Raw genomic sequence first — 21,888 nt, forward strand, 5'->3', positions numbered from 1 at the left:
GAGAGGTGTCTTGCATTGGTAGCAAGCTGGACATCCCCCATATTTCCTTCCAACTGTCACTGCAGGACGTTCTGCAAATGAGCTGCCTCTTGATCACGACACTCACTTTTGCCATGGATGATGAATATGCGACATCTGTTTTCCAGAAGTGTTGTTATGGGTTGTGAAGCCTCGATAAACAACTATGACTGTTACACTATGTATTCATCTTTCCAAGGTCAATGTAGGCTATCTGAAATGCTGCTGAAATATCTGGAGATCCAAGAAAGTGTAAGAATTTAAGTTTTTAAAAGTCTACTTCCTATACTGTTTCTTGTGGCAATGTTACCTGAAGTCTATGAATCGTGTGTGTGTGTGTGTGTGTGTATGTGTGTATGTGTGTGTGTGTGTGTGTGTGTGTGTGTGAGAGAGAGAGAGAGAGAGAGAAGGTTTGTGTTTGTTTATATATAACGTAGGATCTGAGTCAATGGGAAAGCAGCTGACAGCTTTAGATAAAGGTGATTATGGCAAAGAATTTAATCAATAACCACTTTTATCTCAGCAAAACACATTATTTTTCACCTTTAAAATTATTTGCATAAATATCTATTCTTAGTTAGCCTCAGAGTAAATAGGACCAGGCTGTCTGAACAGCCAGGAAAATACTAGAGGAGAAGTAGCAATTTTGAATGTCAAAATAATGCTGTGGTCAAGACCAAGCGGTATGCCTTTACCTCGATTGTAGAATACCGCAAGGTCATCACACGCCACTCTAATGTAATTTTCACATCAATTCTGGATGCTTTATCTTATCTTTTAGGAGAAAAACTTCAAATTAAATCCAACCACATGATTGACAAGATAACAAAGCATTTCTCTGACAGAGAATAAATTGTATAATTTAATACCAAAATGCCTCAAGAAAAAAAAAAACCCTGAATCTATAATGACAAATTCTTCATAAAGGATTTAGTTCAATCTGTACATATTAATTACTTCCAACATGTATTAAGAAGTTAATTATTTTGTTTATTTTAGAAGGTTTGTCTTGAAAAGTCTGGAATAGTGATCGAGAATCAATGAAAGAAGAGTTTTGAAAGACACTACTTTTAAAGACATTAATCAGCTAGCGAAAACAATAAGCATCTTCCTTACACATTTTAAGTCAAGTTAATGGTCATAACCGTTGGTTCTAAGGGAAGCCTCAGACCTTAAAGAGAGGGTCCAGCCAGCTGAGAACCCATCTTAGTCTTGACCATGAGGTTTTAGAGCCCATGGGAGTTTATCACCTCCAGGGGCTTCTCACTTGGAGCTGGCATATGCACAGGGGACGCCTGATGACTAGGAAGTGAGAAAACTGGGCCTGAACATAAGAACCTGTGTGATCGGTGTGTACACTTCTTCCCCAGCTGCATATAGACACTAGAATGATTGAGTTTTCCACAGTGGCGTCAGAAGTCTTGATGTATCTTGAGTTTTATTCTTTTTTTTGTCCTACTCTAATATGCACGAGAAGTATTAAACGTTTTAATTAGCTTTCCATGGGCTAGGGAAAGGTACCATGTGGGTTTAGGGATCCACCTGAACAAAAAGAAGCCTCCAAGCCCTGAGCTGGCTACACACCTGGCCTGGAGGTGGGGAGACAGTGATTCCCTAGGAAAGGCAATTCTCCCATCAAAGGGTTTCCTGTTGTTGCCAAGCACTGAAGAGAGGTGTGTGTGTGTGTGTGTGTGTGTGTGTGTGTCTGCATATATACTGAGTTAGCTTGCCAATTTCTTTATAGGGCACTGTGTACCTTCTGAAGGCCATTTAAGTGAACCCGATACTACCTTACCCAGCTCAGTAATTATTCATGGATTTGTTAAATGTATTTTAAAAAGCACATTCACCCTTTTGCATGGTTTACCAAACAACAAAAAAATTAACACAAGCATTTGTGGCCTGGGCAATATTACAATTTCAGATCTGCTCTAAAGTATGGGCAGGAATTTTCTGTTGTTGTTGTTTTCTTTGGTTTTACTTGTGATCCTTTATAAAAGGAAAACTCTACTTTTCATGTAGCTCTTACATTTAATTCCATATTTATTTTATCCTAAGTCCAAATCTATATTTAAATTTTCCTTTTCTATTCTAGGCAAATTAACATTATCATCAAATTACAAACAGAATTATAATAAGAGGATTCCGTTTTTCATTTGGATGGAAACCATACACAACTTCAAATCTTTAAACTGAAAGCACATAGTGTACACTGGAAGAGATGCATCTCCCTCAATCTTAATTTACAAACCCTTTTGTATTTCCTTTATGTAGTACTTGACAATTCTTTTATCGGTAAGAGTTTTTTTTTTTTCTTTCTCTCTCTCTCTTGCTCTCTTTCTTTTTTTTAAACTGTGAATGAGCAGCGCACTTCAAGCAGTATGGTTATGGGTGTTCTGTGCTTATCACAGCTCAAGAAAACAAATCAGATGTGGAAATCTGAGCGAGGTGGGAAAGGAGCCGAGGTGTAAAGAGGAACCCAGAAAGAGCTGCAGAAATGCTTTTTTGTGTGTATGTGTGCGTGTGCGCGTGCATCTGGGGGTGTACCGGGGATTGAACTCAGAGGCACTCAACCACTGAGCCACATCCCAGCCCTATTTTGTATTTTATTTAGAGACAGGGTCTCACTGAGTTGCTTAGCCCCTCATTTTTGCTGAGGCTGGCTTTGGACTCTTGATCCTCCTGTCTCAGCCTCTCCAGCTGCTGGGATTACAGAAGTGTGACACTGAACCTGGCAGAAATGCTTTTGTGACTTTGTAAAAATTATCTGACAGAGGCAGTGTCTGGCGCCTGCATATATTCATGATCAATAGTAGGAAAAAATCCTGCTTCCTTGTTTCAGTGACAAATAAAATAAAGAGTGTTCTAATGAGCTGTGAAATAGCAGAGCTTATTATCAACATTGTTATTAGTAGCAACAGGACTATGGTCATCAGTGGTGTCCTGGTGTACATCACCTGTGTAGTCTAGTTCATACACCCTGGAGGGTCCCATAAATTCTCTTTAATAAACAGTGTCAAGTTTCACCAGTTACCCTCAGACTTTCTCAATACTGACCACCAAATGCAAACGTCGAAAAGTTCCTATTTGCACAATACCAGATCACCTGGTAGTGGTGTTAATTACTTAAAAAGTAGGGGGAAATGGGCTCACAATCAATTACTAATTATCCTGAATATAATTCAAGACTTTCCATTGAATAATACATACATTACTCCAATTGCATTGGAAGTGCTAATCAAGAGCATGCAGCATAGATTGTTCAGAGGCATCAGAAATGCCTCTTAAATTAGACGCTGGGGATACTCTGAGATCTCACCCTCAGTACTTTCCTACTGAGAATAACACATACTTTAAAAGCACTTGACAACCTGAGGAGCCACCTTTGTCAACATAAGCTCTGAATCTGTACCCACTTCCAGAGAAGGAGATGTAGGGGTGCTACAGATTCAAAGGCTGGTGGTACTCTGAGATCTCATCCACGGCACTTTCCTACTGAAAATAGGAGCAAATGACAAGGTCAAAGACAAGGAGCCAGGAGACTTGGGTTGTACCTTCGCATTTTCTCTAGTTGCTATGCCATCGTGGGAAAGTCCCACAGTAATGTGGACTGATGGATTTGTTTCTTTCTTTCTTTCTTTCTTTTTTTTTTTTTTTGTTAATATGATCGTCCTGACACATTACTGCGGTCCTGCCGGCTCGGACACTGACCGTTCTGCTCGCGCTGCACCCCCGCCGCCAGCAGGTCTGGCTCCCCGAGGCTGATGTCGTTGAGCCGGGTCCCCAGGCACTCCATGCACAGGTGCTTGCACCACTCCTCGGCCTCCAGCTCTGCAAAGGAGCACAGGGACAGTCAGCGGTGCTCAGGGACAAGGACTTGCTCCCCGGACCCACTGCTCCCGCCATCCGCCGTCAAAGAGAACCCCGCAGGCGAAAGCCACGTGCAGGAAGTGAAAAAAGTCCCCACCGTCCTTTTCCATGTCGGACCTTCTATTTTCAAAAGGTCTAAGATCACAGCCCTTCACTGTATTCACCAGTAACAGTCTGTCAATATGCGTTTCCTGTACAGCAGATTTTAGACTAGTTTTTGGAGAGAAATTACTTAAACCATCAATCAATCAATAAACAACCAATAAGATTAATGTAGATAAGTGAGGAGTCGAAATAAAATGCCAGACTAGATTAAGCAAGTGAATGCTTTCCGGGCTGTGAGTTAGATTTGTGTGGGTTGAAGATCCCTTGTCCAGGTCATTCTGAATGACCGCGGATCACAGACTCTGGCGATGTCCAAAGCTTTCAGTCCTCCATAAAAACAAATGGCTCCGACTCTAAGGCCTGCGTGTGTGAGCAGGCTGAGGGTTGGAGTCATTCCTGCCTTCCAAGAAGCATCGCGGGTTAGCACCCGACGAGATTGGAACCAGGTCTCCCAGCTACTTTACGATGCAGAGATGGCAAAAAGGTTTGACATTAGGGCAAGCTCCAACATCACCAAACAGAAACTAGATCAGAGCACTGACGCCTGTCCAGAGAAGTTTCTGACTTTTCCATGCAGCCTAAGTCTGTACTAGAATAGTTTCATATAGATTTCTGTCAAGTCTCCTGCGCTCTGTGGATGGCATTCCAACCTTGGCCTTGACATTTCAAACTCCCCATGGAGAGTTATCTGTGACAGGTTTTCCCGACTCCACACATCTGAGCACCAAAAGCTCTCCTCTGGGTTCAGCACGACAGACTTGGCTTCCTTCCTGAGCTGAGGCACACACTGCCTTAGCATGGAAAATAGGTTGGATTAATTTGATGTCAGGACAAATTTATCATTTCTTTAGTTTTATCAAGACCATAGTTATATACTATTAGACAATAAAACAGAAAAAAACACGCTTCCCTCCACAGGGTCCTGTTCTAATAAAACTAAAACTTCCAGCTTTCACTCCAATCATGACAGGCATCATCCCCATGTTTTCAGACTTTCCCTTTCTGTTGAGAGCCGCCATCACCCCGAGTTAAGGATCAGGCAGATTCCCAGGAAGATTCCCAGGAGAGCCCAGCTTCTTCGCTCGGCCTGGGATGGGCTGCGTGGACATTTCTTCAGGAGCCCAAGGGATCATCTTTTCTAACCACCAGGTCACTAATATAATAACTGTGCTCTCGTGGATGCTCATGTCTTCCTCAAAAACAAGAAAACAAAATCTTTTTTATTATAGAAAAGGTATACCAGACTACCTAGAATTTTTTTTACAGAAACAAATAATAACAAGTATTAAAAATAGTTATTCTTGGATATAGGAGTTTTAATTTATAAAATCTGTAATAGTTTTGGAAACTTTCTTACAACAAACCAAAATCTTATAGGCTATATCCATTTACATGCTGTCTATCTAGAAATCCCTGGAGTTTTCAATGAGGGAGATAATACTATTATGCTTATTCTTTTTAATTCTTAATAATTTGAAGTTTTCTCTGGACTCTACTATTAAACTTCTTAATTAAAAGCACATGCAATCAATATCTCATTTACATTATTTTATCTTGTATTGTTTTCGGTTCTCCATGAATGGAGATGGGGATATCTAATATGCTATTTGGGGTAAAAATAAGAATGTTAAATATGCCAAACACCTTGCAGCCAATGTTCCCTGTAAGTGGTGAATTACTGCATGCCCAGAGGTTCTAGATTTATATGATTCAACCCTTTTCTGTCTACTCCTTTGTCCTAGGATTTAATGAGAGAAAGGAAGCCATCCTACAGTAAAGGGCTTCTAGGAAACTGAGCTCTTTGAAATACAAGTAAATGCTAAATGCAGTTTCTGTAAGGATAGGAAGCCAGGGAGGATTCCCACTGCACAGTGATAGGCACTTGTGGGCTTCCTGGCAGGAAGGAGTATCTTCTGCCACCAGTCTCAGCAATCACAAAGCTTCAGCACGTGAGCAGTGCAGTAGCATACAAGAAAGAAAGGCCCAGAGTAGTGAAAGTAAATGAGCACAGAGTTGCCACAAAGACTGGACTTTAAACTATTTTACAGAGAGGAAGAACAAGAGGAAGAGGCAGCTCAGTTGTCATCAAAAGTTCCTTTTTAAAAATAAATGGTTGTGAACTCAGTACATGTAAGGCACGTGTTTGGCGGCTCTAAGATCACTGCTTCTGCTCTTGGTTGTCATAGACTCTGGTGGGACAGGCAGGTGAGCTTGGCATGTGGTGCTCAGGAGGCTGCTAGCCTATCTAGGTGCCAAGAGCAACTGTGGCAAAGGCTCACCAGGGTGGGAGTATCAGAATGGGGATGTGCAGGCCAGCAGCAAGAAGACAGGTGTGCAGGAAAGTGAGTATGCAAATGTGTGTGTGTGTGTGTGTGTGTGTGAGTGTGTCCATGTATTTGTGAATGTGCATCTGTGTGTGGAAGATGGCTAGAGCAGATACAGAGACATTTGCAGGACAGAGAGAGTAGCATTTATAGCAGCTGGGGATAGCTCTGAGTTCACATATGAAAACAGAAGAAACAGAACTTGGTCTAGCCTTCTCAAGATGTGTTATCATTGGTTCCCTTAGATCAGTCCAAAACCTGGATCTCAAATGTGTTAACCATTGCTGCATGAAGATGAGATCTAATAGCCTCAGTGTAGATAAGTTGAATTAGTTTGAATATTATACAAAGCTTTGGTTTCTTTAATCTGTTTTTGATAAGCCACCTTTCAAGAAATTACAGCTATGTTTTTTATTTGCTCTGAGTATTGAAGTCTTTTAATCTTTTACTGCATGCTGATTCATTTTGTCCTATGACTATATAACTAGTGTTTTTTTTTCTGAATTATCCTTCATCTTTCATATATATATATATATATATATATATATATATATATATATATATGTATTTATATTGTTTTGCAGTCCTGGAAATAAAATCCAGTGCTGTGTGTATGTTAGGCAAGTACTGTACTACTGAGCTACGCTCCCAGCCCTAAATATTTTTTTTTAACAGAGCTGAGATTAAATGCTAATGCAAGTCCTACAGACCTAGTGCCTTTTGTCATGCTTCACCTTTAAACCTCTTATTCTACACATGGTGTGAAAATTATTAAATTTTCTTTATGGTGGAATAAAGACATTAAAGTAGTCTATTAAGGTTGAATGTTTTTCTTTTTATAACAGAAATGTTTTTTTAGCAAGATGCCTTTTTTCCTGTGGCTAGGTTGAAATTCTTAATTATCTACAACAGAAACCCAAATAATGTTTTTTTATGATGAGGATTACATGGATAAATTTGATAATTTTCAAAACAAATTTAAAAATATTGGGAAAAAGCAAGAAAAATAGCAAAGAAAAATGAAATCAAATGGTGAAATATGTAGTAAATAGGTTAATATTGATTAGAGGCCAAGATAATCAGGGGTAGTGCAAACTAGAAATACTGTAGTCCAACAAGGACTCCTTTCTGGGTTCCAGCTTCTTTCCACCTCCCCCCATAGGAGTCTGGGGATGGTATGCCTGCATCCATGTGAGAGAGAAAGAGGACTTCACATAGAAGGCCCTTGATAAATAAATACCTTCAGACTAAATGATTAGATTCCAGCTTTATTACTTTCACTGTATTTGGGCCTTAGGATAACAACATTAAAGTTAAATGATCTAAAATGACCTACATTTGAAAATAAAGTGAATTTTTTTCATCACATATACAGAAAATATGCTACCAGCCAAAATCACATATCAAAATGAAAAGACCACTGCGTACTTTTGTGCTTTTTCTAAGATGCAGCCAGACTAGATTGGTGTGGGAATAACAAATTATCACATGCAATTCTCCTTGGATTGAGCTTTTATTGGTAATATCAGGAAAGCATAGGTAAAATACTCTTGCTCAGTCATCAGCATAAACAGTAATTCTTAACTATATCTAATTCTTATTGTCTGTGCAGATATGCTTTGCTTTGGTGATAAAGATCGCCTTACTACTTATTACAGTATTAAATGCATGCTTTGCTGCAAAGTAGAGCCACACCACCTCCCCACAGACTATTATTGCTCAGAGAATATGCAGTTTATTCTCTTATTGCCATGCAACATTTGTAGAGCTGTTCAAACAGGACACCTGGGCCATGTTCTCCTTCCTGACAATAGGAAGCAAGTGAACACCTAAACTTTTGCTTTAGCAGACACAAGGGAAGTATGTCTGGTTAGCCTACAGCAAAGAGCTTTTTCCTTTGAAGATGAATTTGTAGGACTGATCAACTGAGAGATGGGGCAGTAGTTTTTTGTTGTTGTTGTTGTTTTTCCCTAAGGAGGAAGTGTCTTTATTTTCCTTCTGTGGCAGGCTCCTCATTTGCTCTCTTACATAAAACTCACTCACTCCTAGTAGTTCTCCTTCAAAATTTGGTTCTCATCTGAACTCCTTGAGACCCAGGTTTAGATATGACAATATTCCTCTGCATTTCATATTTTTCTACAGTCCTTACATTTTGTTGGGTTATTATTATTATTATTTTTGTCTTTCCCAACTAGTATGCTTAAAGAAATTAGAGTGTAGAAGATTTATTTGATGTGGTCCTTAAGAGCCTAGCACAATGCCTGAATATGGAAGCTAATCAATAAACATGGAACAAGTAGTGGATGAGATTTGCAGTGACTTCCCCAAGTTGAAGGCAGATTCTAGAACCTAATGCAGATGACCTGGGAGGCAGTCTCTAATTGCAAGCTTTGTGGTCTGTGTCCTTCTGCATTTATATGAATCTTATGATTTGGGGTATTCACCTCTGGTTTATCTAGATAAGAGATCTTTAGTTAGGTGGGAAGGGGGCACTACAAAACACAATTCTCCACGGAACTTCAGCCATACCAAGGTTCTTTTTTTATTTATCTTTTTCTTTTAACCACCCCATTAGGCATATTGTGTCAACATGGAATTCTTGAATTCTTGTTCACATTCTCTTTGACTTTATATGTAATAAACAGTAGATCAGATTTTTATTTTCCATATAGATAAGGCAGTGGAATCTTAGAAAAAGTCAAATGGGAGCCAAGGAAATGAGTCAGCAACTAAATGTATTCCATCTTTTATGAAGATAATGGTAACTTCTTTTCTTTAACAGCAGGTTGATATATCAAATTTTTGGAATCAATACAGAAAACCTTATTCTACTATTTTCCTCCTGTTGTGAACTAGAGGAGTGAGGATCGGTTTCCAGACATGACCAAATGGAAAATTGTTCCTGCCTGTCTTCCAAGGTAACAAATGACAAATCACAGCAATTGACAGAACAATCAAATGTGCTGTTCTTCTGCCTGACAAGAATTCATTGCAAATGCTTTAATATGAAGGTGAGAGTTTAGAACAATTGAAAAGAAATAAGAAAGAACAGAAATTAGCACATGTAAGAGGTCTGAAAGTGAAGATGCATTTGGTGCAGGTGAGAACAGGATGTGAAGGTCACCAGAAAGCAAGGCTGAGAAGGATCCTTGGCAGCAACTTGGAAATTCGCCTCTCCAGGGAGTGGGTTTCTGTGCGGGAGGGAGTGCACAGAGGTGGAATACTTCCCATGAAACTCTTCAGAGTAACAGTGGACACTGGATGCATAAGGTTGGCAGTTTGCACACGATCACAGGGACCAAGTAGGGAACTTTCTGGAGAGGGTGCTGTGAAGAGCTGCCCTCTCAGTCCTGGGCCAGCAGGGTGATGCTGTTCTATGCCACTGTCACCAGGCTCTTGGAGCAGGAAGGGAAGCAAGGAGGAAAGCTAGTTGTTGGAATATGGACATGGTTACGTAAACCCACGGCCTGAAACCGCACAGAGCTCTTATGGTCTCTCCCGCTACAGCCTGATCCATTCCAAAAACATTTGCTGGTAGCTCATGCTGAGCATGAAACTGAATTTGGGAAACATCCCCAAAGAGTCTGAGGTGCTGCATCCCCAGAACCTTCAGAAAGGAGTGCAGACTTACTGATTAACGCCTTGACCTTTGCCTGATGAGAGGGGCCTTGACCATTAGACCTCTTAGAACCATAAGATAATAAATTTGTGTCGGTGTAAGCCCTTGTGTATGGTAATTTTTTACATTAACAATAAAAACCAAAACAAACACACAAAAAAACAGATATCCTATTCCTTTCTAATAGGAACACCTCCAAGCAAGCAAGTTAATTCAACAGGATGTAATCTATGAAAAAAACAGGAGCGCATTTCAGAAATGGGGTGTAAGTGGACCTGCTGGAGGCTTAAGAAAGAGAACAGCTGGTCATTTCCTGATTACTGTCATTGAAGGGCACAATCTCCAGACAGGAAGTGCTGACCTGGAAAAGGCCACCCAAGACAGATGCAGGGAGTGAGAAGAAGCCCGTTGGCAAGGGCCCCAGGGACAGCTGGAGCAGCCTCCAGGAGGGCGGAGCAGAGCCACCTGACACCTGGAACTCCCAGGAAGGGCAGTGGGGCCAGGATCAGGAGATCAGGGGGGCGGAGTCACAGGGAATAAGGGCAGGGCAGCCTGAAATGTGGGTTTACAGTGGCTGAGGGAAAGCAAAGGGAGGAAGGAAACACCTTCAGCTGGGGGTGGTGGTGGAATGGGGCGGAGAAGAAAAAGTAGAATGCTTGGGTCCTGGAATACATCAGGGTACAAAGACCTCCCCATCCTTCCCCATCACCAGGGCAAGCCACCCCCTCACAGGCTCCCTGGGCCTCCGTAAAACCACAGAACAGGCCGCTCGCTGTTAAACGTGGACACCTATGAAACACCTCCCTACTATAAAAGTGAGCAAAGAAAATAAAAGCCATAGAAAACAAATGAGGAAATTCCACCTGACAACATTCAAATAGACGGAAATAAATTCAGAAAAATGGCTCCCATTTCTCCTCATTCCACCTAAGTAACACAAAGCAGAAGAAAACCATAAGAGTACTCTCCGAAAACAATTGCATAGAGTCAGACCAGGAGTTGAGGATGCATAATACCAACGTAAGTCAAAAATTTGGGAGAACAGAGCCGAATGAAAGCAGGAAAGGAGTAGAAGAAAGAAATTATCACGTGCCTTTGAGAGAATAGACTCAAATGAATCTCAAGAGGCATTAACAAATCAAGAAAATAAAGTTTTATTAAAAAGAAGTAAAAAAGATCAAGTGGAAGTAATGGAAATGAATGACAGGCAGGGGACCATGGTGGCTTGGACCAACATAACAATGAAGTGGCACGGTGCTGATCAGGACTCCATAGACTGAGGATGTGCTCAGAAGAATCAACAGGATTTGCAAGTGGGGTGTAAGAGAAAGAGAGAAATTAAAGTTGAATAAAGGGTGTTTTCACTTATCTATTTATTTATTTCTGTGCAGCTGGAGGAATTTGTCATTCAGCCAGGTGATGCAGCAGATTTAGAGGACTTGAAGTCCAGGTTTGGAACTCAGTTTTAGATGCTTCTTAGGGCTGAAGTGGATAGACGAGTAGGCAGTTGGCTGAGCTGGGTGCTCAATGGAGAAATTCAGATTGGATTTATAAGTTTGGGAGTCAAGTGTACAGATTCCATTTAAAGCTGCATAAGGCTGCTGAGATTGCCAAGCAGTTTGGCTTGGTGGGTGAGAAGGACATTTAAGGACCAGGTCCTGGGACACTCCCCCAATGTAGAGATCAGGGATATAAACAGAGAAGGGAGTGCAGAGGACTAGACCTTCAGGAAGAAGAAACCAAACATCTGAAATAAGGTGGGAGCAAGACAAAAAGAATGATTTAGAGATCAGAGAGTGAGCAACTGCTTTAAAGACTAGCAAAACCCACGTGAGATGAGGCCCCCAAATGGTAAGATTTTCCAACATGGAAAGCAATAGTTAGCTTATGAGGAAAGTGTTTAATAGACTGGTGGAAACAAAAGACTGAGAAGGTGCAAGAGAAATCAGAAAGAAGAGGCTCAGAGACAGGAGCTGGTGAATAAAGGTAAGCATCAACCACGCAGTCCCGAAGTTACTTGTTTGCTCTTTTAAAGGGAAGAAGAGATCTACCTGGCACAATAGCTGGAGGGGAAGTGAGATCAGGAGTTTTGTTTGATAATTTTGGTTGTTGGTGAGTTTAGCAGCATGATATGAGGGTGCCAGGATTTGTGCAGAGTATGGGGAGGGGTCCGTGACAACATGCACAGAGCCCCTTGGAGATTCCATTCCATTCAGAGGCCAAGGAGCATAAGCCTCTCGCTGTAACAGACCAGGATAGGAACGAAGAGTGTGCTGAAGTCAGTCTTGAGGTCCTCAGGCTGATAACAGGAGGACTCAGGGACAATGGCAGGGAGGGACACATGGTGGTGGTGGGGTCTTCCTGGGGGCTCCTGTGGATGCAGGTGGAGCCTGCGGGTGGGCAGGTGTCCCCAGGCCACTGAGGTGTTTCCTCATTGTTGCAGAAAGGGGCCTCTCTCATGATGAGGTCACTGACAGTTTCTGGATCTCTGATCCCAGCTCTGCCTGTGGAAGGATCTCCTCCCCTTGACGGTGGTCAGGTAGCTGTTTCTTACTCAGACTTACAAACCTTGGGGCCATCTTTGACTTCTGTCATTCTGTACCTTCCATCTCATATCATCCAATAAAGTCAATATATTTTTTTGAGTCCTACTATGTGCAAAACACCATCAATGTGGTAACGTCACAGCAGATTACAAATTGGTGCTTGCCTCAGTCTGGATGCCTGACGTTGCTGTTCGGCAGAGCCACAGGATTAGGATAAGCACTGACATTTGGGGATTTTTTTCCTATGGCTACATGTCCAAAATTTCTTGTTTGATTAGAAAACAATGAAAGAAAAACAAACAAGTGAGGTGATACTAACACACATACACACACATACACACACACACACACAAATCTTTAAATATGTGTCATTCTCTTGGCAATCCCTCGCAAGAGATTAGAAACTGCAAATAGATGCTGGAAAGATGCTCATCCGTATTAGGCAACAGTGAAATGTCTGGATAAAATGTCACTGATAATAACTTGGGAAATGTGATGTAAAATAATATGAATGAGGAAAAGGAGTTGGAATAGAATCCCGTCACATTAGCAATGCGTGTTAAGTGCCACAGGCCACACTTGTCAAGGTATTAAGAAAAAGAATTGGTCAGTCCACATGTAGAATTAAAAGGAATTAGAGAAGATCTAAAACCCTGGAGCCTTTCCAAGCTGTGAAAGGCAAGCTTCTCAACCCCTGCTCAGAGGCAGCACAATGATAAGGTAAGCCTGTGAGTGTGCCCACAGACCTCCGCCTAGCTGAGAGCGGCCCAGGGTAAGTTCCTTGTACGTGATGCCCAGGGTCTCTGTTTAGTTGGAGAAATGACTCAGGGAGAAGAGACCAGGGGGTGGTTCGAGCACTGAAACCTGGGGATCAAGGCCCACCAGGTGCACAGCAGAAGGCCAAGAGTCCAAGAGAAGTGCTTTTGGAAAAGAGCTGTGGGTGTCACTATTGGTTCGTGGAGCCAAGCGAAATCAAATGGATGACAAAACTACCAAGTTTTAAAAGACTGACACCATCAGAAAAAACCTAGAAGTTCTCCAAAAACAAAGTCAATGATTTTGGAGACTGTCACCTACTCTTGAGCTTCTAGGGCAAGGGGTGGTCTGAGAGGGTTCTCAGCTGCTCCAGGAAGTCCACACTCCCTGCTCATCTCAGTGGTCAAAACAGGTGTAGAAAGGAGCTTCCTGAGAGTGGGTTCCTGGGTGTCACATAGCCACGGGGGAGTGCAAAGGTAGCACTATTACTCCTGGATTGGTGACAGACCCTATTTCACCTGGGGAGGGGACTCACAGCAGGTTTATCTTGCCTCATCCACTCCTGCTGGAAGTGTGGATCATTGGTTTCTAGATCAATAAGAGCCACATCTGGGCTTGCCATAGAGACAGCCATGTATGGCCCAGAGTCTGCATGTGGGGATCGGGTGAGACACTGGGTTTATTTACTCCTGTAAATGCATTTTGCTTTTAGCAAAAATCTGAATGAACAAGTGATCTTTTGTACAGATGACTTGATCAGCTGGATCCTAGTTGCTTTTCTTAGGAACATGGTCACATGGCATTTTCTCCTGGGGGCAGGTATCTGGTACATTGAAGACAGTCCGTGAATATTGGTTGAGTGAATAAAAGACTGAAAAAGTATTTTCTGTATGTGTTCCCTTTAAATATACTCCAAGTGCCCAACAGGTTAAGAATTCCCCACCTGGAAGAACACGATGAGTGTTTACCTCTCGTAACACCTTTGTTGGTTTTGACCAGGACACAACGTGGAATTCTTACATTTTAGTCTTATATCTATAAAATAAGAAAGCTCAAATGCTGAAATATGAATAATTAATGAAGAACATAGAATTACAATTAATCTGATAATTTGCTTCAAGTTGGTCATTAAGATTTACATCTCCTATTTATATGATCATAAATATTATACAGCTCATAAAGATGGATTTTCAAAATCTAGTATCAACATGAGAACAGGTAATAAATATAATGTCCAGATTAATTTTCTATTCATTGGGAATGAAGAGAACATATATTTATAGTAAAAGACTTATGATAGGTCTGAAAAAATATTTCTTAGTAGTGATTTTAAAATAAGATACATAAATTATAAAAATAAACCCACTATTTTTAAGTTAAAGAACTGCAAGAGTATATATCAAACATTAGACCCTGAAATTAATTTGTATACATTTTTGATGCATTGGCATATTTTGAATTTCAGTATTGCACATTATTACCTTTATGACCTAATCCAGACATTACATAATATTTTATTTAAAAATTTGTTTGTTGCCCAATCACCCTTTAAACTATGGGATTATGAAATGTGTTATGTGCATTTTCAGATATTAAGTATCAGAGAAATTTAATTAACAGAGCATAATGGGATTCTTTTCCTCCTGAGTTTGGAAGCTGTCTCCTGGAAATATTAGGCACAAAATATGATGAAATTCTACAAATTTTCTAAAGAGAGCCATGAGATGGGCGTGTATGTAAACAGAGTGTTGAGGGCAGGCTACTGGCTGTGGTGTGCTCAGTGGATGCTCATGGAGCCAGAGCTGCACGGTGGGCAAGAGCTGGAAAAGAGACCGCGTTACAGAAAGCTCTGGCCTGCAGCCAGTGGAGGGCTGGTGGTCCAAGCACTTTTCTACGGAGGTGTGGGGCAGGGACGATCATAGATTCTGACCCTGCCTCCCAGGCCCATGGTAAGAAGAGTAAAAGGGCTACAAATTGGAATACAGCTCCAAACTTGACAGTTTTGGATTTTAAGACCAGAAAGTGAACAGGAAGCCATGATTAGCTAAGCAGGAAAGAGCAATTTGACAGGGCTCAGCTTAAGGCAGGCCCTGAGCGAAAACACCAGACCCAGTAAATGCCAACCCTTCCCTGTTTAGGTTCCACACTCTTTGGTCACATTCTGATTAAAAAAAAAAATCTTGCTTAAACTATTTCCTTAAAATATGCTATACAGATATTTATTAAATTATTATATATTTTTAAATTACAAAAAGATTTAAGAAAGTATACATAAGAATAAAAGGGGTTTACCAGACCAAAATGATTTGGAAATTATTGTCTCATACTAAGGTATTATTTTATTAAAATCTCTACTATAGTTGATGCAAAACTTTGTGCTATTCCTGAGGTTAATTGGAAGTAACGTTCTCTAATTCTTAGAACTCTTCTTTTCCCAGATTTCATAGTTAAATTTTTTTTCCCAACTGGTATTACTCCGTAATATGTTTGGGCCAGCATCACCAATCAGCAGCCATTTAATTATTGTCTTTTGTTGGGACCTGTCTTTATATTCCAGGCGGATTTTAGCTGAAGGGATTTTGGGTACTCAACTGACTTGTCATTTCTATTTCTCTTGGAAGCTCCTAAAATAAACCTATACAAGTCATGACCCTAGAGCAAAGCAGAAGGTGCAGGTTGGAGTTCCTGCAACGTTACTTTCAGAGTGTAGTATCATTTGGGGATTTTCCTAGGATCAAAGGGATGGGTCAGTCCCATTCCAGTTGGTAAGTATATCCCCAAGGTTGACACACTGTCCAGCTGAATCTGCCTGTAACAGTGGCCTTTCACCTTCTTTCCTTTGTTAATAGCTGCACTATCTTTCCAGGGACTCGACAGGTAAAACACCATTCCAAGGAGGTGGCATGAAATAATTTCTGAATGGCTTAGGTTTGGTTCAGAGAAGTTATCCTTTGATTCTTCTCACTGACTTTGAATCTAACATGAATAAATGTCACCTTGAAGACTGCATGCCTCCCACTGACATTAGACAAATCCATTCATTGGCCCGTAGTAAGTACTTCTATGAAAGTACCTCTTTGAACTTGGCTGGAAGATGAGCTTTATAGCAGGAAGCTCAGGATGACTAAACATCATTGCAGAGTTGGCAACAGGACAGAAAATTAATCTTCAAATCATTACCATTTAGCTTATTTATAGTTGATCTTTTTTCTAAAGTACAGATTTTTAAACTGGCTATAAAAAGTCTCATTGGAAATCTATTACTGCACACTCATGCAAATTTGGTTGAAACGGATCAGTGTAAAACCCTGTTCAAACATTTTATTTTGTTGATAGGCAACATCCATTTAACAAAAAAAATTCTTGAGATAAAGAACCACAATTAACAGAAGGGAAAGGACCTAGAATTTGGAGCAGATTCTGTTAAACTACTGAGAGTATAGTTAGAGTAGGAGAAAAACTTTTCAAAGAAAGTATTCTTTAGCAAGAATGGTGGTAAAGAGAACATAAACCACAGCAGGAAATTTTCTAAAACTGTCTCAGTAACTGTACACCATGAATGGAGTGTGAAGTCCAGATTCAACTACAGAAGAAGGGAGAAGGAGAGATGGAAGAAAATAAAGATCCAACTCCTGGAATTCTGAATCAAAGTATGGATGGGGAGGTTTAGGTAGAAGAACCAAGATGGAAAATGCGTTGGCAGTTTTCTCATGACTACTACTTGTTTCTGTGTTAAGCCTCAAAGAACAGCTTCGTAGAGTATGCACAAGTGGTTCTACTCAGGTCCCTGACCAACAGACAGTGGGAAAACGTCTGCAAAGTGTGTTTAAAGGACTGTACGTGTTGCATATTTTATGTAAACATTCTATTTTCTTCTTCATATTGTGTCTGCTTTTATTCAGCTTTAACAATTAATTCAGTGAACTGAAGTTATATTTTAGTAGGAAATCAACTTAGGAAAAGCAAACAGGATGAGATAATCATGAGTAAAGTTTTGAAAGTCTCCGATAAGAAGTCTAAAATGTAAAGCAAGTGTCCCAACCATTATTTTCAGTGAGAGGATCTGAAGGAATGTTGAATTGTTATTACCCAGTATGAGGCAAAGGGGGCGCCACTGTTCCTCACAAGTGCTTCTGAGCTAGTTATGCTTTCTGGATTTCAGATTCTTTCGTTTCTGTATTTATTTTTTAAATTGACAGATAACTTTATGTTTATTTGAACATACATGATGTTGGAGTATGTATACTTCGTGGAATAACTAAACACTTTACATTGGCTCAGCATTTTTCAAGAATACAATATATTATTAAATACAACAACTATCTTATATAACAGTTATCAAATGTGTTCCTTCTAGTTATTGTAATTTGTAGCCTTTTATGAACATCTCGACCTTCTCCCCAACTACTCCATGAATAGATGAATAGATAAAAAATATGGTGAGCACACAGTGAAATACTATTCAACCTTAGAATAGAGGGAAGTTCTGGCATTTGAAACAGTGTGGAGGAATTTGGAGGTCCTTATGTAAGTGAAAAAAACCAGGAACAGAAAGATAAATAGCACATCATCTCACTCATATTCAGAATCTTAAACAGTTTGTCTTATAGAATCAGAGAGAACGGTGGCTGCCAGAGGCCACAAGGGTGGTCGAATTTCAGTTTCTCATTTAGGAGATGCCATTGGTTTCTTTTGCTCCTGAACCAAGTGCCTGTGTGTATGCTGTAGACTGAATGTTGTGACCTCTCAAGTTCATAGGTGGAAACCGAATCCCCGTGTGATGGATTCAGGAGGTGGGGCCTTTCCAGGCGATCTCCTCAGTAGGTAGGCCCTCATGGTGATGTTAGTGTCCTTACGCATAGACTCCAGAGAGATCCCTTGCCCCTTCCATCATCTGAGCACAGTGAGAAGTCAGCCTTCAGTGAACCACGGAGCGGGCCCTGGGAGACACGGGGTCTAGCACACCTTGGTCTGGGACTTCCAGCTTCCCTGACAGTGCTGAGCAGCACTTGGTCTCTGGTATCCATGGCCACCCCCGTGTATGAAGGCAGCATGGACTTGGATGGTGTGGAAGTGGCTTCCCCACCTCTTCAGACTTTCTAAATCTGCTCTCTCCATTCACTTTGCAACTCAAGTCCTGGAAACATCAGGGGTAGATGAGTACATGTCTCTGTCATTAGTAGGCAATAGAGTATGCTCCTCAGCTTCAGTGCACAAATGCCAAAATTTGTCCACTTTGAGTCACGGAGGTGTCCTTCCTGAAACTTCAGTCCTCATGAATGAACCATTTGGGATGGAAACTTAAAATTATCTTAGAGATTATTAAGACCAATCTGAACAAACACCAGTACCAATGCACAAGCACACAGTACCATAAAGCAAATAATGAAAGAAGATGGACAGCTTCTTCAAGGTCTGTGTTAGTCAAAATGGACAAGTCATTGGAAATCTTACATTCGTTAATTTTTCTCTGAGTAAATATACAAAAGACAGTTGCATCCTACTCCTCGCACAAAGGGCAACGTTTTTAGGACCTATGTCTGAGATCCCAAATGTGAACCATAATCGCATGTCCCGGGCTGTCATGCAGTTCTTTCATAAGCACAGAAACCAGGTTGAAAGGAGTCAGAAGTGGCCATCAGGGAGGAAGGACTTGTGACCCAGCCAGCAAGTGGCATACTGGTGCCTGCCCTGCATCACAGCCTCCTCCATGCTGACCCGATGACACAGTGAATGCAAAAAGCTTGCTGCCAAGCCAGGGACACCCACAGATCATCTGCCTTCATTTATGGAGTGTTTTTAGAGTCCCTCCTCATCAGGAAGCACTAGGATTTCAAACTGTCCATCTAACAAGGCTTCAGCTCTAGCCTGTTCCATGTTCAGAGACATGATGTCCTGGCCAATAATTGCAGGTCCAATCAGATTATTGTCTTCTTCAGTCATTTTCTGGGACCTTCCAAAACAGGATTGGGTTGGCAGACACCACTGGAGGTGCGTCCTGAAACCTGGTTCCCATTCTTGTGTTTTACAACCTGTTGGCTCACGTCCACATGTGGTACCCTGGACTTTCCCCCTGGCTGCTTAATTAAATCCATGCAGCGGGTCAATGTGAGCAATGTCCAATTTATCATGGGATGAATTCCTAAATAAGAACATAAATAAGTACATTGTGTGGAAATGCACCATGTGGTTATCTTCTTATTGCTGTGGGATGACGACTAGTAGCCTTCTTTTTCAGGACTTTCCTGGTCACTTTCTCTTTCTCAGGGACGCTGGCGTTCTATGCTTGGACTCTGAGTCCTTGGGGAGACCACCTGTGAATGTGGACACCTTTACAATCATCGGGTGTGAAGGAAATGCGGCTGCTGCCTGGTCCTTCTGGAGAGGTTAGAGGGAAAGAGCCTCCACCCAGGAGGCTGAAGGACAGAGTGGACAGCCACCACACAGCACGCAGGCTGGTGGCTGCAGTGGTCACCGTGGGCATTCAGTGACAGCCAAAGCAGAGCCAGGAATTCAGGGTGTGCCTGGCTTTGACATTCAATAAAGGGAGGTTTAAAACTATGTCTGCTTGGCTTCAATGTGTTTTCAAATGTTCAAAGCTGAAAAATACCCTTGTCCCCCGGCACCCTTAAGGGAACCGATGATAAAACCAAGGAGGCTCTCAAGAGCTAGTCTTCTCCACCCCCAGACCGTGAGGGACGCTGCTGATCCGACCTGCAGGCTCGCTGTTGCAGCTGCCCTAAGTCTCGGCCAGGAACGTGGAGAGCCATGAATCACTGGAAGAACAGTTGCCTTTTCCTTGTTGGAAAGGGAAGCTATCCATGTAAAGAATAAAGCCTATGGAGTCTTTGGGCCACATTACAGAACACTAGGAAAAGACTTAGGTCTGATTATGAAGGAGATGGAGGAACACAGAAACACCCCTGGCCGATCTTAGAGCAAAGCTGAGGAAGCAGAGGGGTCCCTTTTATTGGATCAGGATGATTAGCAAATAAATCATCCTTGGCTTCTTTCTTCTCCGTGTTGCATGAAATGAGCTTCTACTATAACATGATAATAGCAGTAGTCATGGTCGCGGTGATTGCCGTCCTCATTCCAAACCACAAAGTCGCAGTATGTCGGGGATGCTTACTGTCTGCCTAAGAAGTCTGCATCACACGTGCTGACTCACGTCCACGTCCCACCCCCCTGTGACACACACACAACCCTGTGAGAAAGTCTCCCAACTGTCCACACAGTGTCCGCGAGGTCCCAAGGTTGACATTAACTGCCAAATCGCGCACGGAGCACATGAAGATCAGAGGTCACCCAGCAATCCAGCCTCAAGCAAAATGAAAAACTGATTAATTTGTATCTTAGGTCCAGCGGAACGCCAGACCTAGTTCCAGAATTATAACAGACACAGGTGAAATCCCATGAGGTTGGTAGATTTGTCCTTTCCCTCATGGGTGGGACAGTTTCTCCACATAAAGTTATCAACGTACGTTTTCAGTTTTGTAAACTATGATTTTGTCAAGGGCTGAGGAGTGTCCATCTGAATTTCTAATACGGTTTTAACTGTAGAAATCTGTTGTATCGGCTTTCTTTGGCTAGCTTTCGTCTGTTTTCTGAATCAATCCTCTTTTACTTGGATTTCACTGAGAATCCAGGACCCAGCCCAGCAGACTCAAGAGGATTTCTACGTGGAAGGCCCCCATCTTGCTCCCGACCATCCTGGGTGTTGGGCACCTCTGCCCCAGGCTTTCCCCCTGGAGGACAGGCCTCGGAGGGAGCGGCTTCCCGTCCAGTCACAGGGCAAAGCGGGTAAGAGCCAGGACAGAGCTTCACCAGATCCCGCTGACCAGGGCACGTTAGCAGGAGTCAGCACCCAGATCCCACTGACCAGGGCACGTTAGCAGGAGTCAGCACCCAGATCCCACTGACCAGGGCACGTTAGCAGGAGTCAGCACCCAGATCCCACTGACCAGGGCACGTTAGCAGGAGTCAGCACCCACATTCCCACTGACCAGGGCACGTTAGCAGGAGTCAGCACCCAGATCCCGCTGACCAGGGCACGTTAGCAGGAGTCAGCACCCAGATCCCGCTGACCAGGGCACGTTAGCAGGAGTCAGCACCCAGATTCCCACTGACCAGGGCACGTTAGCAGGAGTCAGCACCCAAATTCCCACTGACCAGGGCACGTTAGCAGGAGTCAGCACCCAGATTCCCACTGACCAGGGCACGTTAGCAGGAGTCAGCACCCCAGATCCCGCTGACCAGGGCACGTTAGCAGGAGTCAGCACCCAAATTCCCACTGACCAGGGCACGTTAGCAGGAGTCAGCACCCAGATTCCCACTGACCAGGGCACGTTAGCAGGAGTCAGCACCCCAGATCCCGCTGACCAGGGCACGTTAGCAGGAGTCAGCACCCAGATCCCACTGACCAGGGCACGTTAGCAGGAGTCAGCACCCCAGATCCCACTGACCAGGGCACGTTAGCAGGAGTCAGCACCCAGATCCCACTGACCAGGGCACGTTAGCAAAGTCAGCACCCAAATTCCCACTGACCAGGGCACGTTAGCAGGAGTCAGCACCCAGATCCCACTGACCAGGGCACGTTAGCAGGAGTCAGCACCCAGATTCCCACTGACCAGGGCACGTTAGCAGGAGT

At 42.4% G+C, this 21,888-nt stretch overlaps 1 protein-coding gene across 1 annotated transcript in view; it reads right to left on the reverse strand.

Moving 5' to 3' along the window:
* Dok6 (docking protein 6) overlaps positions 1 to 21,888 on the reverse strand; it is a 364,718-nt gene that overhangs the window by 144,574 nt on the left and 198,256 nt on the right. Inside the window, exon 4 of the mRNA XM_078029901.1 lies at positions 3,730 to 3,849. Coding sequence (XP_077886027.1) covers positions 3,730 to 3,849 — 120 coding nt within the window. The remainder of the gene's footprint in view (positions 1 to 3,729; positions 3,850 to 21,888) is intronic.

This window comes from Ictidomys tridecemlineatus, chromosome 13 (genome assembly GCF_052094955.1).
Source record: "Ictidomys tridecemlineatus isolate mIctTri1 chromosome 13, mIctTri1.hap1, whole genome shotgun sequence".
Lineage (NCBI taxonomy): Eukaryota > Metazoa > Chordata > Mammalia > Rodentia > Sciuridae > Ictidomys > Ictidomys tridecemlineatus.